Below are 17,516 nucleotides of genomic sequence, written 5' to 3' on the forward strand. Positions count from 1 at the left end.
TGAAGGGTGTTCGACGCCTAGGCGTCAGGAAAATCAGATTGCAGTGATGTCTGTGCCACCAGCAGCGCCGAAGAAGAAGCGGTATGATTATGGCGGCAAAAGGCCGCAGCCACCGAAGAGTGGGTTTTTTCAGCCGCCCGATCTCGAGCTACTCTTTGTCGTGCCTCCCAGGCGTCGTCAAGCCTGTGCTTAAATATTGTTAATTCTTGGAAACTGTAAAGTGACATATGGTATTCACAACTAGTTTGCTTCATTTTTTGGCTGGAAAATGGATGAGCCTAAGTTTTGATCCGTACTTTGCAGGCTTAGAGGTTAATTGAAGAAGGCAGTGTGGGGTGTGGATAGATTAGAAGCGGGGGCTTTTGTAATTCTTTTGTACTGGATGATGATTTTTGTGTTAGTGTAAGTTGTTGTATGATAGTACCCTACAATCTTATCTGCATGCATATTCATTTTTTGTGCTGCTTCTGAAATCGATTCTGCCTCATTAAAGTTGATAGTAGTATTTCCTTGAAATTTATTGCTTAAAATAACTGACTCATTTTTGAAGCTTCAGTTGAAAGATCGGGAGACAGGAATTGAAAGTTTAATTGACTCATCTTAGTGCAGGTGTTGGCGCGTTAATAAACAATAAACAGCTTCACATCAAAGTCCTAGTTTTTTTTTTTCCTTTTCGGGTGGTCAAATTTACGCCTCTACAAATCTTTTTAGATTTTTGAACCCTAAAAAAATTGTGCCTTTCAAAGCTCCTTTTTTTTGTTTAAGAAAAAAAGAAAAAGAAAGCTGTGCTCTTAAAAAAAATAAACGAAGAAATTAATTTTGGTTTGCAATCGTAAACTTTTCCCATGAGTCTTGTCTAATGTATCCATAACTAAGGCAATTTGGCCAATTTGTAACCCTAGTTTCCTTGTTAAACAGCAGTTTAGTAACATGGGGGGATAATTTGATAAAATGTCGTAATGTCACTCTTTAAAAGTTTAATTGATACGGTCAAAAGTTACCCATTTCTATTTCCATTGACTATTTAAAAATTTAATTGACACGGTCAAAAGTAACTCATTTCTATTTCCATTGATGATGTATAGTAAGGATCTATATAGTGTAGATAAATTTCAAGTATTTCTCGGTTTTCCTTCTATTGCTTGAAATTTGACAATTAGAATCAGGTATTCTACGATCCAACACATTATCCCTATTGGTCAGCAAAATTTTGATCTTCAATCAAATTTTGCTAGTAAAATTTCGATCTTAAGCACGATTCAGATCGTTTTTCACGATTTTACGATTTTACGATTTAGATTGCGATTTTGATAACTATCTTTGGAATAGACCAACAGGTCCAAAAATTTTACGATTCGATTTTTGATAAGGCCTTGTTTGGATTGCCGGTTTCCGTCGAAAAATTACGTCGTTTTCCGTGATCACATTTCCCTATTACCTTTTTCCCTTACATACATCAAATCGCTACAGTAATTTTTTCATGAAAAATCACGGAAAATGCAATCCAAACAGAACCTTAAACTGTCTTTAGAGTGGAAAAACAAGACCAAAAAGGGATTTGCAGAGAGGGGAGTAAGCGAGAACTTTAAAATCTAACACAATACTCAAATTTATCAATAAGTGTTTGAATAATTGAATTATTCCACGAAATATTTTACTTATATTATAAATACATTTTTTTATATTTTTAATTATACATGTATTATATTATAAAAATATTATAATAATTATTTTAAATAAATAATACGCTACCCAAACACAAATATTTACGGGAGGTTGAAGGGAGGGGACATGATGGACATAGCAGGATTGAAGGGTCACCGTAGGTAGATATTGACTATTCTGGAGAGTACCGCAGTTGATGTAGCCCATGTGTTGGCATGTGGGCCACCAATTTCCAAATACTGTATATTCTCAACAGTCACATGACTAAAAGGCCCAATTATGGAGAGAAGGTGCATTGTACTGTTGCATTATACAAAATTGTACGAACCCTTATAACATGTGACTCAACAATATGGAACAACACATTAAAATTGACCCATCAGGCAGCACTGTTTGACCAATCTGGTTTGACCCTCACCCACCCCCATAAAACCATGGTCCTTCCTGCAACTGTTTTCTTACGATTTTTGCATTTTTTAAAAATTGGTATATTGTTTTATTACAGTTTTTTTAAAACATATTTTAAATCATACAAATTTCGCTGGAACAAATGTTAATGGTATTTCCTCATTTGTTTGTGACACTTCTGTTTTGTTCTTTTTTTTTTTTTTTTAATTACAGCTTTATATGGGGGGATTGTACTAAATCCAATGAAGGACATAGGTACTTTTATGAGATTCATATGTGAAAAACGTCGAAGAGAGTGGCAATAACAAATAAAAGAATGTGTTAAATATTTAGCTTTTGTTGGTTTTCCAACTACCTAGTTAAATATGAAAAATGTACAAATGCTACTTCGAGTTAATCTCTAATTTGAAAAATTTTCCCCAGCAACATAAAAAAGTTATCAGGTTTGAATATTAGGTCTGACAGTTAAGGATGAAAAGGGTGTGAAGAGGAACAATTCTTTAATATATATATATATATATATATATATATAATTCTTTAATATGATACGATTAAACGGAATAAAATGTTAAAAAGCGTAACGTCATTGGCAACTGAAATTTAGTTTTGAAAAATGAAATAGGCACAATTATTTATTTTCCCTTTTTAGGAAATTTATGTTTAGCAGTACATTTGTAAATGAGGATTAGTACTTGGTTAATCATGCACCAGTTGAAGCCTATTAATCCTAAATCCCTATGCTAAAACGACAATTTTAAGCTACTGTTAACACTCTCACGTGGTAGTTCACTTCACTATTGTGCTAAAGCACATAGCACTTGCTATTATTATCTAATCTAATTAAGGGGTCAGTCTAAATCTCTAATTCTGTATGGAGTTCAAATTTTCCGGCGCTGCGCCGAAGACTTGCACGTGCAGCCAAAAGTATTAATCCTGGCACCTTGGTTTTATTACCGTAATCTAGTGGATACACTTGCTTACGATTGCAGAAGCAATTAATTGGCTAGGGTTACTTCCTTTCAAGAACGTTGGACCTCCATTCTCAAAGATCACCAAGATGATGGTAGCTCAACATTTTTTAATACACAATTAATACTTTGGGTCCATTCATATAGATCATCTTCTTTTTATCTCCCAAAGACGGCTCCAAGTGCAATGGTTCAAATGCATGTTACTCCATTATTATAGACTGCAAACTTCTGCTTGAGACCTTTTAATTTTTGTCTCATTTGACATTTCTGCTTTCACATCAGTGGTTTATTGATGTTGGTCCCGTCGCTAGACAGCCCCTTCTTCAGTTCTTCTTCTTCTTCATCTTGCTTGCCGACTTACCCCAAAAATGGATGTATGAAAGAAAAATAATGTAACTTGAAATATCAAGTGCTGGTACAAGAGAGTAAAATGGCCGACTAGCATGGCAGGAGAACCGGGGTGTACAGGCATCATCGTTCATAGCTGGTGCTATTAAAGTTTTGTACCATCGGATACCTTTCATGGGGTAGATTCATGGAAAAATCCAATTATAGAAAAACAAACTTACAACTCATCAGGCTCAGAAGTTATCGTCCTTGCTCCCATCACTTTGGCAGACGTTCTCCTGTAAAATTAAACAATACAAGTCGTACATTTCGACATCTTGCCCCCCACTACCCCTTTTCGATGGCATTATCCTTGAATTTTCTTAATTCGAATGCATCATTGAATAGCAAGAACCAGTGCAAACGAGGAGCAGTACTAAGGAATAAAAGGAAACGAACAACCTAGTAACTCTAAAACCCTCCTCTTCAGACATTTGATTGCATTTTACGCCAATACTTTTTTCAGAGTCTGATGCTTCTTCCTATCTGTGTCTGAATGCAACTGCGAGTGAGATTGACCACGGCTTTTTCCCATTTTTTGACGCTATGATGCAGTCCTGAAAAAGCACCTGTAACTCTGAAAATTTAATCCTGAAACGGGCATCTCTGGGCACCAAAGAAAGTGGGAGAACAGAACACACACACACACACACACAAGGAGTTACCAACCATCTTATTTTGGTTGGTAAATTTGGAATGAAATAACTGCAAAGCAAATCCTCTGACAAACAGCGCTCCTAAATTAGATTCATTGACCAAAGACCACCGACCACCATAGCCCAAAGGACATCGAATTCCCACACTGCCAGTGAATTCTTAAATCCTGCTTGCATTTCACATCCAGTCGCACGAAACAGTTCCTCGCGTGTACAAGTGAGAGGTGCCTGTTGAAAGTTTCAAAGGAAACAGAAAAAAAAAATTCTCAACATAAGATATTAGGATAAAATAATAATTATTGCATGGAGCTCCATGCTACAAAGGAGCAGCACCTCCATAAAAGCTGATGGATCTCTCATCTCCGGAAGCAGGTTCAAGAACCAGAAACTAATAAAGAATTGAAATAGGACGTAGAAATAAACAATTATTTGGTGAGTATCAACATGGAATTAGGGCCCTTTGTGCAGTAAATTGAGTTTTATATAAATGTTACAGTCAGACAGGAGCCTGACAAACAGACGTAAGCAGCAACATGTGCTGCTACCCCTGCCAAAGAAGCACCAGTCAACACGCACTTCAACTCCTTCCACCACTGTATCCATTTTGCTATAAATAGGTGCCAATATTTCACCCACCCTCTGTCTTACCAAAGCCCACTCCACATTCTCCGTCTCTCTCCTTCCCTTATTATAGTAGTACTAGGGTAAAAGAAAAGTACTATAGGGCGGAGCTAGAGAATCAATAAACTTCAGAAAGGTTTAGAGAGTAATCAATGGAGCATTACATGGATGAGAAATGGAAGCTGTCCAGGGATGATCCGAATAACCATTCATATTCATCCTCCTCCAAGTCATATCTGAGAAAGAGTGTATCACAGAAGAGCTCCACCACCAAGTCTCCTCTTGTACGGAGTTCATCACAGAAAAATTCTTCCGTTAGGCCTCCACTGTCAAGAAGTTCTTCGCAGAGGAGCTCTCCCACCAAGTCTTCTCTCTCGAGGAGCTCATCAAAAAGGTGTTCAGAATTCACTCGCAAGTGTAGTAGCATGGCCAAAGAGCAGAGGGCAAAGTTTTACATCGTAAAACGCTGCATTACGATGCTCCTCCGTTGGAACAAGAATGGAGATTCATGAAAACAAACTGATTGAGATAAATGTGATCTTGGGTTCATTTATATGTAACCTAAACAAGTTTTTCAGCCATCCACAGAATCAACATCATACTAGTAAATTTTTCCTGCTTGCTTAATCTATCTCTTCCTAGATCAGAGCGCAACTCTAAGTCGGTAAGCAACGAGCATTCAAATGTTGCGCATTGTGGCAAGATGTAACATATTTTGTAGATTTTGATTAAACTGAATTAGCCTTTTTATTCCGTGTCACATGGTATGTCCGGCATCTTTTTTCCTAGTTTTTAATAGAAAATTGCGTTAATCATCAATACGCATTTTTAGTAGCATATATCTTAGTGAAAAAAGATTCCCCTACAGCAGTTGGAGCTAGCAATCATAGGACGGTATAAATTATATACCTGGGGACTCCGCAATGCGTGCTCCTTCCAGAAAGGTCAGACTGGGGATCTGCAATGTGATACCACCAGAGCATGTGATGACGAAAATGAAAACTTGGTTATTGTATTTTAGTACTATAATATAGCCCCTCAGTTTTTGCAGTACGAGTTTTGGAAACTAGCATGTATGGTGCATGGTGTTGTGCGGAGAACTCATGAAGAGATGACTAGTGGCTATTTAGAGTATTTTTGGGACATAATTTCTCAATTTTCGATGCCTGGCATCTTTACAGTGCATAAATTTCATAATCCTTGACCATCAATCCCACCATTGTAATATTAATTTAGGTTCACACTAAGTTTGACAGAGCTCCCTCCTCTCCTTTCCGGGTATTCAGAGGCAGGTAACCTGATAGAATGGGTTGAAAGTTGTACCGAGAACTTTAGGGAAACCTCAATTAGCCTGCAAACCAAAGAATTTCATTATCAACTCCTCCCTTTGATTATCGATAAAGCTAATCACTACTTACCAGCTCTTATTGGTTTATTAGTCACCCCTCAGTAGTTTATGAAACAAAGCCTTTTGAGGATATCACATTTTCTTATTAAATCCAATCAATTCCCAAATTGTGGACAGACAAATGCGCTAGGCAGGAAAACTCACTTCATCCCAACCTGAGACTTCTTTTTTGATCAGTGAAGTGCCAAAATTTAGCTTCTTGTTATTAATAAGCTGTAATTAATTGCAGCATTGCAGCCAGAAGATGCTTTGACAGAACTTGAAGAAATTGGTACATCTCATCTTGTGCCCTCCAATTCTTTTCTCTTTTATTATCTTCATTTCTTTACACATCCCAAATGGTAGGTAAGTACCCCAATTGTATATATACACACAACAAACTTGCATACAGGTATACATGAAAACTAACATGAAGGACATAAGACTGAATATAGATATAGCAGCAAAAAACTGGAAAAACTCTATCCTTGGATCTCTTAATTGCACGGTGCCTGAATGTGCAGTCGCCCAGCATTGACACAACAGGCGGGTGCCACCAACTTGGTACTGTACATAATGAGCATTGGACGAGGGACGGTGCAATAGAGAGTCCTGAGTGGACTTAGGCCTTCTTATGTAAGGAATTAAAAGAAGTGGATGATCACCTTGACCAAGAGGAAAGATAAGGCTCCCAGACCATGGTCTCGACTCCTATTCATGTATTCGCCATTGTTTATCAAACCTAAGTCCTTCGATCATTTACGCTCGGATCCAGAATCTACTAATTGCAACTACTGAGCTTCAGTTGAAAATGCTTCCCAATGAAGTCCTTTTTTTTTTTTGTGACTCTTATTAACTCACTTTTGTCCTATAGCCAACATGTAATGCAGCATTATTCCTGCACCAAAACTAACAACTATCTTTTCAAGATTGGTCCACATGTTGATAGATGGAGCTTCAAACTTTAATTCTGAACGATACGAACGAAGATCCGTGATCAATTTTCTAGCCACTGTAGTTGGTAAAATTAACAAGCATTGCATCAGAATCAAACTTGAAGTGCTTAATGGAACAAAGCTAAGCATACTTGGAATGCTAGCACCCTACACCTGGAGAAGAAATGGAACTAAAAGACAGAATCACAAAAAAAAAAGAAAAGAAAAGAAAAGAAAAAAGTACAAGTTCACTTCAATCACCTAAGCACTCATGCCATCTGAAACATCACAATTCACAACTAAATGGGGATACAGGAATCTAGCCAGATGTTTTGCTGGCAGCAAACTACAAAGGAGTGCAGCTCAAAGGTCAAGACAAGGTCACCAGGATGAAAACTGTATTCCAAATCAAATGATGCTACAGAATCTTATGTGGCTGTTGAGTGCGAGTTATGCAGCAACACAACAAAATAGTGAACTATCAGAAAGCAACTAAAAACGTACAATAAAGTAGCAATCCACAGAAATAATAATAATTGAGTTACCAACTAGTACAAAAATACTAAACTGTATGTTTTTCTTGCTAAAATGCTTCATATTCATTTTCTTATTCGTTGTGCCCCGCCCATCACTCACCCCCAAAAAAACTAGTGCAAAGATAACATAGCTTTTGGATTTTACTATCAGCACCATGCCTTCGCTCCTCAACCTTTTTAATCGAGTTAATTAGATTACCACAGGTTCTTGTCAATTGATAAAACCACAGCTAAACTTGAACACTATTTTCTCAATTGTGATTGACCAATTTGCGATTTACGCCAAAGGACAATCTCGTTTACATGCTAGTTAATTTTCTGTAAAATTTCAAATTCCGATCACTGACTCAATCGCTTCTGTCCGATTGTTGCATGCTTCCTAATTACGGTGCAGATTTGTCATAAAACAAGCTGATCATTCTCGCAGCAAACAATATGATGTTTATCAATAAGAATTGCCAAAAATGGCAATAATTCCTGACCACATGCTATTAGTCAAGGAAAAACAAAGCATATTCAGCATAATCGAGCTATTAATACTATGGATTTGTTATTTATCCAACTAACGCGACTAGTAATAGCCCAGAATCCCAGCACAAAAATCTGGAGTTTTTTACTAAAATAACACTCTTTCTAAAAAATATTCTCAATATGATTTACTTTCAAACTTTATTCCCATAATGATGTTATTATTGCCACTTTATTGTCCCGATTACCGCGTAGGATAACAAGAAAAGAAAGTTTTGATCTAGTTTATAGTTTCCAACATCAGTTAAAATTTGTAATTTTTTTGAATCATAGAGACACAATAAGATTGCATAACTTTGATAATTTTCTTATAATTATTTAAAATAAATTCTACCATTATTGACCTCACTATGATTGGTCTCTACATTTTTCTTGAAATGAATCAAACCTATTGCATATATGTTTTCAAAAATTAAATTTGAAAAATTCAAAAATTGCAACAAAAATTGTCAGCAATAACAAGAAAAAGTTACAAAAACTTCAAGGTTATCATATTTGTTTATATTATCCTTCTTACTCTTTGAAAAAAACTTTTACAAGATGTAATAAAACTGAAATTTTCAAGTTTTCAATTGCAAACTAAAAACTGCTAGATTATTTTCTCCTAGACATTTTATCAAACACACGGTGTGAGAAATCATTTGTTATACAATTAATATTCAAAAAATTTTTGAACGCCATAGCAATGTTCCAAAAATTGCACAATAGAAAAGAAAAGAGAATAATCTTTGTTTACCTTGATATTATCAAGAATGATAATGAATTTTTATATACTGTTAATATAAATATTGACTTCTCAAAATTAAGTTTGACAAGGAAATGACAATGAAAGGAAAAAATAGAGGAGAGAGAGAATCAAGAAAGATATTAGATGGAAAAAAGAAATAGAGTGTACCTCTATCTCTGTTCTGACACATGTGCAACCTATGTGGTAAAAAAAAAGATTATAAAGGTAATAAATTTTTAAATTAGATTACTTTGGGTATGTTTTTTAGAAGGAGAGTTATTTTGGGAATAAAATCCAAAAATCTGCCCCTTGTTCCAGATTCTGAAGATAAAACGATTCAGCAGAATTAAAGAAAAAAAGAAAAAAGACGACCAGAAAGAGAGGATAAAGAACATTAGAGAGCTAGCCTGTCAAGTCTAGGGGTGCAAACGAGCCGAGTCGAGCCAAGCTTTGGCCCAGTCAAGCCGAGCCTCCGGTTAATTTTGTGAAGCTTGAACTCGAGCTCAAGCTCGACGAGCTCAAAATGTCAAGCTCGAGCTCGAGCTCAAGCTTAAAAAATAATAAAATTATAATAAAATTATTTTTAAAAAATAAAAAATAATTATTTATTTTTAAAAATGAATAAAATAATAATTTTTTAATAAATAATAAAAATATTAGGGATATATGTGTAATTTTACTATTAAAATAAAAAATAAAAAATATATATATAATTGAGCTCGCGAGCCCAACGAACTTAATGTTTTTTAGCTCGAGTTCGACTTAAACTCGAGCTCGATATTGACTGAGCTCGAGTCGAGCTCGTACTCGGCTCGCGAGTGGCTCGATTCGTGAACACCCCTAGTCAGGTCTGAGCTTCTTCAACTGGCAGATTTCGCTCGCTGTAATCAGAGAAAGTCGAGCGACATATCCGTATAAAATTGCGAAATTACCGAAACAATTTTTTTTTAAATCATTGTAATGATTTTTATACAGGTAAAACTCGCCGGAAATTAAATCGTTCAAAATGTTTTTCACATTTTATAAAATATTTTTTTATTCTTTATTTTTAAAAGTGTAATTTTACATCCGTTACAAATTCACATTAATTAAATTTGCTCCATATCTAAATGTTCGATTAGTTTTTGGCCGGAATCCATTACATGTCATGCACATGATCATTTTTCAGAAACAAAATTGTTAAATCACATTTCATATAATTTGACCCATAGTTATTCACATTCCACAAAATGAATTTTTTTCATCCCTCACGTCTTCACAAAATCAATTAAGAATATGATGTGACATTACTTTGTTAAATTTTATGTTTATGTCTAAATCTAAGTTTTTTGCCCTGTTTTTTTTTTTTTTTTGAAGGAAAGTTTTTTGCCCTGTTTAGTGTCGCAACATTTTTTTAATACTCCTCTGGAGCACTCTATAAAGTAAAATAGTGAGTAATATAATAGTTTTTCTTTTTGTTATTTAAGAAAACTAATAGTATTAGCTATTTGCTAATGCGATTGGAACATGGATGGATCAAAATTCAAATTAGAAACGTGGTCCGAGTATAAATGGGGCTAAAACTGAAAAGATAAGAGAGACAGAGAGTTATATGGTCAATCAGGAAATTTATTAGGCTTCATAACATAAAAGAAGAGAAGAGCGGATCCGTGAGTATTATTAATATTACATGACCATTGGGCCATTCAGCCGCAAAGAAACAAAAATGAAAAAATACACTCAACCAAGATGATACAATGAGAAATCAACGAACAGCACAAAACCTGAGAAGATGAAAATTAAAAAGCAAAAAGGCAATCCAGTCCCAATATCCCATCCCGCATCTCCTAATCTTTGGTCTCTGTGTCTTGAAAAATTGAAGGTAACAGCCGGGTCCAATTCGGAAATTAATGTATAAGTTATGCATAATTCCGCCGAAAAATTAGAGCAGAGGTCAACACTTGGGAAGATCAGATGGTGGCGGAGGCAGCTTCTGATTTGGGAGCTTTCCATCCAACACAATCAATGCCATCTCCAACCCCCAGCTCAGATGGACGTCAAAATGGCAATGGAAGAACCAAACCCCTGATCCACACCGTAAAACCACGTTAACAATTCTATATACTATTAGTTGTTTCAATTAAGACGTCCTGAGTCGAAAATATAATGAATGAACTGAGGCAATATGGTACACCTTTTCAGTTTGTCAATATAGATAGTATTTATGTAATCTGGTAAGCTAAACTGGTTCGGTGAAATCTGATGTATGTACTTTAGAACACACTCACCCGGGTTGTCTGCTAGGAACCGAACTGCCACCCATCCATTGGGTGGTACAGCAACTGTATTTCTTTCGACGGGATCAACAAGGTTATATTTTGCAGGATCATTTTTAGGGTCAAAGTTTCCAAAACCTTGCCCCACAACGTAGAAGTTATAGCCATGAATGTGAAGAGGGTGACTTTCAGCACCAAGAATGCTGGTGCCCTGCAACACAACTTCAATTGAGCTGTTAAATTTAACGACCACCGCCTTAGTGCCATTAACCACAAAGGTGCTGTTGGGTGGGGTTCCCGTGTAGTTGAACGGCTTAAGGGGAACACTTGGGAAATCGGTGGTGTATACACCGTTGGATTTCCCAAAGAAGTAGGACTGAAGAAGGGCTGTTGTAGGGAGGTTGAAAGAAATGTTGTTCATGGAAGCTGCAAATTTACTTCCATTAGGCCCTTGACAGGTTTGATTTTTTGGACACGGCTTGCTTCCCAGGCCAACGGTAAAGAAGAAATGCTTGTCCACTGTCTTGGGCACGTTAGCTGGAAATTGGGCATTGGCTAAACTGCGGAATTTTCTGGTGAAATTTGCGAAAAATGAGGTTCCATTGATTGGAGGAAGGGTGGGGAGGAGGCTTGTAATTGAAGTGTTGGTGAAAGAGGAACCAGAAACAGACCCGGTTGGATTTCCGTATTCAAGAATTCCAGCAATAGTGGAATTATCAATGGTGCCTTGGCCTGTGAAATACGGCCTGGCTGCCATGAAATAAGTGGAATTAGCCAAATGATGTTTGGCCTCGAGGAGAACATTGGTGGTTTGTCCTGGAGCAATGAGGAGAATGTCTGTTCTAAATGGCTTAACATAAGTTGCATCTGTTTCAACAACGGTGAGTGTATGGTTGGCTATGCTGAAAAACAGATCGTCATTGAGCGCAGCATTGATCAGACGAAGGAGATATGTTTTTCCAGGCTTAACTTTCAGCTTAAATGTTTCTGCAATAGCAAAAAAGGCTCCGTTAAATCATAAATGGTGCTTATAGTTCAATTTTGAAACAATTTCGAAACCATTTTTACTACCGTTGGCAGAACAATTGTACAGGGGTCCAGGGAGTCCATTTATGGTGTATGAATCTGAGACGTTTGGTCCAGCTCCAGTCTGAAGTGCCTGGTTAATAACAGCCACAGGGTCTGCATTCCACCACTCTCCTGTGTTTTGATTCATCAAAAAATTAGTAAAGGACTACCACATTATTGTGCATAAGTCTGCTGTGGGAATTGAATTTTGGAAGTTTACCGAAAAGTATAGGGACTTCTTTATGGGGCTTGGGAAATGGATAAGGAACATTATTCTTTGGGAGGATGATGAAGGGTCCATAGACACTGGCTCTCAACCATGTAATATGGGCATGCCACCACAGGGTTCCTCTTTGGCCAGTGATGGTGAAGTTGTACAGATAACTCTGGCCTGTTTGAATCGGACATTGAGTTATGTAGGAGGGGCCATCTGCCCATCCACTCTGCAGTTGCCTGACTCCATGCCTGTTAAAATCAACCACATAGTTAGCCTAGTTTTTTTGGTAACAAAGAGGTAGGTAATGGTAAAATGGCACTTACCAATGAATGCTAATATTGTTGGAAACATGGTTGACCACCTTGACTTGCACGTTGTCACCCTCTCTTGCAACAATGCGAGGGCCAGGGAACTTTCCGTTTACTGTCACCACGCTCTTTGTGTGGCACAGTCTTGTGACGTTTTGCAACCTTATCTGCATAGCAACAAAAAAATGTAAAATGCGAACTACTCTATCTTACGTTAATGTTGTGCGAAGTCTATATGATCTAGGATATGTATAAAAGAAGAGAAAGATGTACCTCAAACGTGTAATGCTTTGTGATCCCTGCTGCACTGGCTGGAATTGCCAACAACACAAGGCAGCTCATGACAAAAGAAACACTAGCGAGGAAGCATGTTGGTGATAACAATGAATAAAGAGAGACAGCCATGGTTGATTAATTTTGCTGCTGTTCTTGATTAATCTTGTTAAAATGGACCAAATGGAGGGAGAATGTTTTCGATTGGCTCGTTTGATTGTGGAATGTTCCGACAGGAAGGGCTAGTTATATATACGTTGGAGGGACGTGTTTGTTCGGTTGATTAGGTAAACTAAGACGTCTCAATTTCCTCACAAAGAAGAGCTAGCTTCTTCCTTCTTCTTTGGTTGAATGAATACTCTCCAAAAACGGTATTGTATCTGAAAAAAAAAAGATGAGAAATTTTTTAAAACTGGAATGCACCAGCTGTTAATGGTCCATCTGAACTGTCGAGTGTGGCCAAAGTCAAATGATCTGAATCCGAAATTGATAAGACCTCAGTTGCTGATGCTAGCTACCTAGTGTCGTTAAGCCTCCATCTACTTGATCAAACTCGAACATTTAGGTAGCAATAACCATAGCAATGTGCCACCAGTTGTGTGTTTAATTAGTTTCTTGTTGAAAATGGTAATCATGCCCCTCTTAGCCTACGTAACCACTGCAGGGAAAAAAACTTCAACCGTTAATCTTGCTGGTTAAGACAAATCCAGAATTACCGTCCCAGATATCTTGTTTACAATTCAAGTCTTGTTCATGGCCATGCTAATCATTCTCGTGTAGAACCCGCAGGCATGCGCCAGTAGGTTAGTGATGGCTACTCCTCCAAAACGATCAGGATGACGCAGAGAAGAGGACATTTGACCCAACTTCCTATTTTTTGAAGAATAAGTTGGTTCGTTCGATCCTTCCTTCGTTATGCTTTGTGTTACATTTAGTCATGTTTTGTGTTAACAGACTAATTACAAGATTTGCCCGAAAAGCTAGCCTCGGTTGGTCTGGGGGCAGACTTTGACCAGACCTAATTCTCTCATCTTCATTAGTTTCACCAAATGGTGAGTTCTGATCCATCAACTTGCTATTTTATTTATTAATTTACACTATAGTTACCGCGCTTTTACATGCTTTCTATTGCACGCAAAGTAAGTTTTTTTTTTTTTTGTGTGTATATATATATATATATAAAGATGTTTATCAACTAAATATAGGATCACAAATTGCTAAGTGTATAAATTATTAAGAATATTGTAGTATCATAGGCGACACTCTGTAATTTTGAGACATATATAAAATACTCTTAATCACTACTTTGCATTGTTTGAGATTTTAAAGATTCGTGAAAAAATTTTTGAGAACACTAGCGACTAGAAAAGTAGTCCGTAAGCGCGTGCAACATTTTTATATTTTCAAATTGTCAATTGATGTATTTTTACATTTTAGCATGATCAAAATGAAGAAGATTTGACCACCAGCTCTTGGGCTGGTGGCCACCACCAAGCCCTTAAGGCTTTGGTGCCCACCAAAATGCCACTCTTGTGGCTCTGCTTCAAATCCAGATGGGTGTGTAGTGCACCCGTCTGGTCCGGTGGTGGTTCTGTCCCCATCGGTCCCCTTAGGCTCAGTTGAGCCTCCCCCGTAGATAGAGTAGGAGTAGGAGTAAGGATGATAATTGACAAAAAAAAAAAAAAAAAATGAAGAAGATTTGACGAGTTGGGTGATTCTAAATTCGAGCCCTCTCACACTTACATTAATAAAAAAAAATCAAGATTTGTCTAACAAAAAATGTAAATCCATGGTTCTTGGAATTCGGTAAACCTTCTCCCTCCCAATCCATGGTTATCATTCACAAGAGGTTAAAAAGAAAAACATTTAGATGAACGCTCCCCTTTGGATTGCTATTTTGTAAAAAAAATTTTATAAAAAAAAATGTATTGTAGTGATTTAATGTACGTGTGAAGAACAGTAGCCAAGACAGGATGAGTGGCCGGCCGGTGCTTTAAAAGCGAAGACATGTCCACGCCAAATTGCTAAGCCTTGCAAGATTTCAGGGCGACAAAGATACGTGCTGGGGTCGGGTTGGCTGTAACATCTCCCCCGATCGACTATTTGGAGATTTTAAAATTCCATGAAGAAGACGACTCTTTACCCACCTAATTTCTTTCAAGTAAGAGAAGGGATGGAATTGTACTCAATTTTCATTAGTATTTTTTACGGTGAAGTTGTTAGTTAGTTACAGCATCTTAATATATGATTGACCAAGACCAGAATTAGCCCACATGCACACATGATTACTTATTCATTCTTTTTCCTTTTTTTTTTTTTTGGGGGTTTTGAAGACTGAATGGTTCTTTTCTTGTGTGGCCACTGAGAGTGTCAAGTTAAGAGGGAGAGAAAGACTAGTTTTGTAGTTTTTTTTTTTTTTTTTTTTTTTTTTGGGGTCGACTAGTTTTGTAGTTGCAACAACTATCCACCTTCTGGAGCACTCCAGGGTCAGAAACTTACAAATATATTTGTGCCTTTCATGTACAAGTAGATGTATATATGGTAGTATATCAAGTAGATGAATATCAAGTCGCTTTTTGCTCCGTTAAGCTATTTGAAGAATACTCGAAGCAATGAATGGCCAGTACAAAATCAAACTGTGCATGTAGAAACTTTTTTTTTTTTTTTTTTTTGGGTATGGAAGTAGACTTTCTACAGCTTATTGCATTGCTTTACAACCACCAATTTAACGTCCAGGCAAAGAACCATTGCAGTTAATGCATGTCCAATTGTTCGTGAACAGTTAAGTAGCTGCATCTGCTATGTTTACATTTAGCAACTGATGAAATTACACTCCCAAATTTACAAGGAAAATACATCTTTGAAAGCAATACAATGTTGATTTACAAGGTAATTTTTCCGTGCTGATTATTTTTCTCGGTAATGGAACAGTAACTAACTAATCCCATATCATAACAACAGCTATGACTCCCACACCTAAAAGCACGGCAAGAAGCTTGAAAAATGGAGTGTCAAAGTAGAGTTTAGCATGTGGCTTGAAGCCTTTGGTGACGAGATGATTGATGGCAACATAGATGAAAACGCCAGAGGCGATTCCCATGGAGATGGCAAAAATCCAATCTGCCGTGCGCCCTTGGGTAGTGGCGTCGATGGCAATGCCTATGCCCACCCCAATTGGGCTCGACACAGCAAAGGCAAATGAATAAGCAACTGTCGTCAAAAATGGCCTCTTTGGTATCATCCTTAGAAGGGCAATCCCCATTGCAATTGCTGCAAATATCTTGTGCAGTGAAATTGTCCACAGGTTCTTCCATGCATCTGACTTGGTAGCTGAGCCAATGTTTCACGAAGGGTCTCTTTTAGTTTTAAATTCTCATGAAATTGATAGTTAATGGTGTATGATTTGAGCCCTAATGAACTTTATGCTGAAAGTGCAATATAATAATTGGCTAACAAGGTTGGGAAAAAAAAAAAGGAGGAGTTGAGGCATTGCACCCGTTATATACATCTTGTGATATAGAGAAAGGATCTGATCAACAGAGCATAACATGCACTTCTCGGAATAGCGAGCAAAAATTCGATGATGATCAGGTTAGAGTAATCACGCATATTAACATTTAACAAATAGATAATTGAGATTTGATGCCATGCAACTTTAAGTCATGCTAGTAAAGATCAGCTGGCTAGAAGTGGCACAGAAATGGTAGAAGATTATGTTATAGATGTTACGCGTGATTCTAGAACACAAATAAAGTTTGCCAAGTGCAGAAGTTTCGACGATTAACAATAATATTACGTATCTCTAACTTGTTTCAAATGTGTAAATATTGTTGCTTACCCGCTACTCCAACAGCAATCCCCTCGAAAACTGAGTGGAAACACAGAGCTAGGATGAGAAGTATGGTATCCCCAACTGACGACGTTTTCACAGAAACTGGGTTGTGATGCATTCCCTCTTCTTCACCGTATCCCCCAGATGCTGCCCTGCCTTCTTCAACTTCGACTCTATTATCTTTCTCAGCACCCTTTGTGACCAAGATCACTATGCAATCACCAAACATGGTCAGAAGATAGCCCGCGGATGCCAACATGAAAGAAAATGGATAAGATTTTGTTGTTAGATCAGCAAAAGTCGAGGTTGAGTCGCTCAGGAAGTGCATAAGAGAAGTTCCCAGAAACACCCCTCCAGCAAATTGAGTTCCCATAAGTAGGAAGCTTTCGTTCCATCGGAAAAAATAAGGGGAGACTCCACCAGCAAATGTGCTAGCAAAGAAAATGATCAAACACCAGATTTTGACGAGAATTAGCCCTTTTGAGTGCAGATCTGTGTTGTCACCATCACTACTGCTTTCTTGATCATCGCCGCCATGAGCACCAATCCTGAAGCATTGGAGGGATAAAACTGAAAGGAGAAGTATGATCAAGAAAGTTGACTTGGGCAGCCGGTCCACGGGAGAAGCCATGTACGACAAAGAAGCTCTCGAGGAAATTAACTTTGTTGTTTAAACAATTAACATTTTCGTCGTACGCTTTATAATGTATAGGAGTGTACTTCATGAAGATTAAGCTTCAGG

At 37.3% G+C, this 17,516-nt stretch overlaps 2 protein-coding genes across 2 annotated transcripts; both read right to left on the reverse strand.

The window, feature by feature from the left end:
* Window positions 1–10,408: 10,408 nt before the first annotated feature.
* LOC113710034 (laccase-2-like) lies at window positions 10,409–13,304 on the reverse strand. Its single transcript, XM_027232886.2, has 6 exons — window positions 12,943–13,304; window positions 12,685–12,836; window positions 12,365–12,609; window positions 12,148–12,276; window positions 11,089–12,063; window positions 10,409–10,885 (listed from the first exon to the last, which is right to left on the reverse strand). Exons 1-6 carry the CDS (start codon window positions 13,072–13,074, stop codon window positions 10,755–10,757), a joined length of 1,764 nt encoding a protein of 587 aa, XP_027088687.2. The 5' UTR covers window positions 13,075–13,304; the 3' UTR covers window positions 10,409–10,754.
* A 2,362-nt stretch (window positions 13,305–15,666) lies between these two features.
* On the reverse strand, window positions 15,667–17,455 carry LOC113710041 (zinc transporter 1-like). The gene is made up of 2 exons (XM_072060405.1): window positions 16,781–17,455; window positions 15,667–16,272 (listed from the first exon to the last, which is right to left on the reverse strand). The coding sequence occupies exons 1-2, from the start codon at window positions 17,403–17,405 to the stop codon at window positions 15,881–15,883; spliced, it is 1,017 nt and encodes a 338-aa protein (XP_071916506.1). The 5' UTR covers window positions 17,406–17,455; the 3' UTR covers window positions 15,667–15,880.
* Between the last annotated feature and the right edge of the window lie 61 nt (window positions 17,456–17,516).

The sequence above is a fragment of the Coffea arabica genome, chromosome 1e (assembly GCF_036785885.1).
Source record: "Coffea arabica cultivar ET-39 chromosome 1e, Coffea Arabica ET-39 HiFi, whole genome shotgun sequence".
Classification (NCBI taxonomy): Eukaryota; Viridiplantae; Streptophyta; class Magnoliopsida; order Gentianales; family Rubiaceae; genus Coffea; species Coffea arabica.

Coding starts and splice junctions, on each gene's coding strand:
- LOC113710034 (XM_027232886.2), bottom strand. CDS start 13,074: ATGGCTGTCTCTCTTTATTCATTGTTATCACCAACATGCTTCCTCGCT. Junction 12,837..12,942: donor CAAAGCATTACACGTTTGAG/GTACATCTTTCT, acceptor GTTGCTATGCAG/ATAAGGTTGCAAAACGTCAC. Junction 12,277..12,364: donor AGAAGTCCCTATACTTTTCG/GTAAACTTCCAA, acceptor ATCAAAACACAG/GAGAGTGGTGGAATGCAGAC.
- LOC113710041 (XM_072060405.1), bottom strand. CDS start 17,405: ATGGCTTCTCCCGTGGACCGGCTGCCCAAGTCAACTTTCTTGATCATA. Junction 16,273..16,780: donor GATTGCTGTTGGAGTAGCGG/GTAAGCAACAAT, acceptor ACATTGGCTCAG/CTACCAAGTCAGATGCATGG.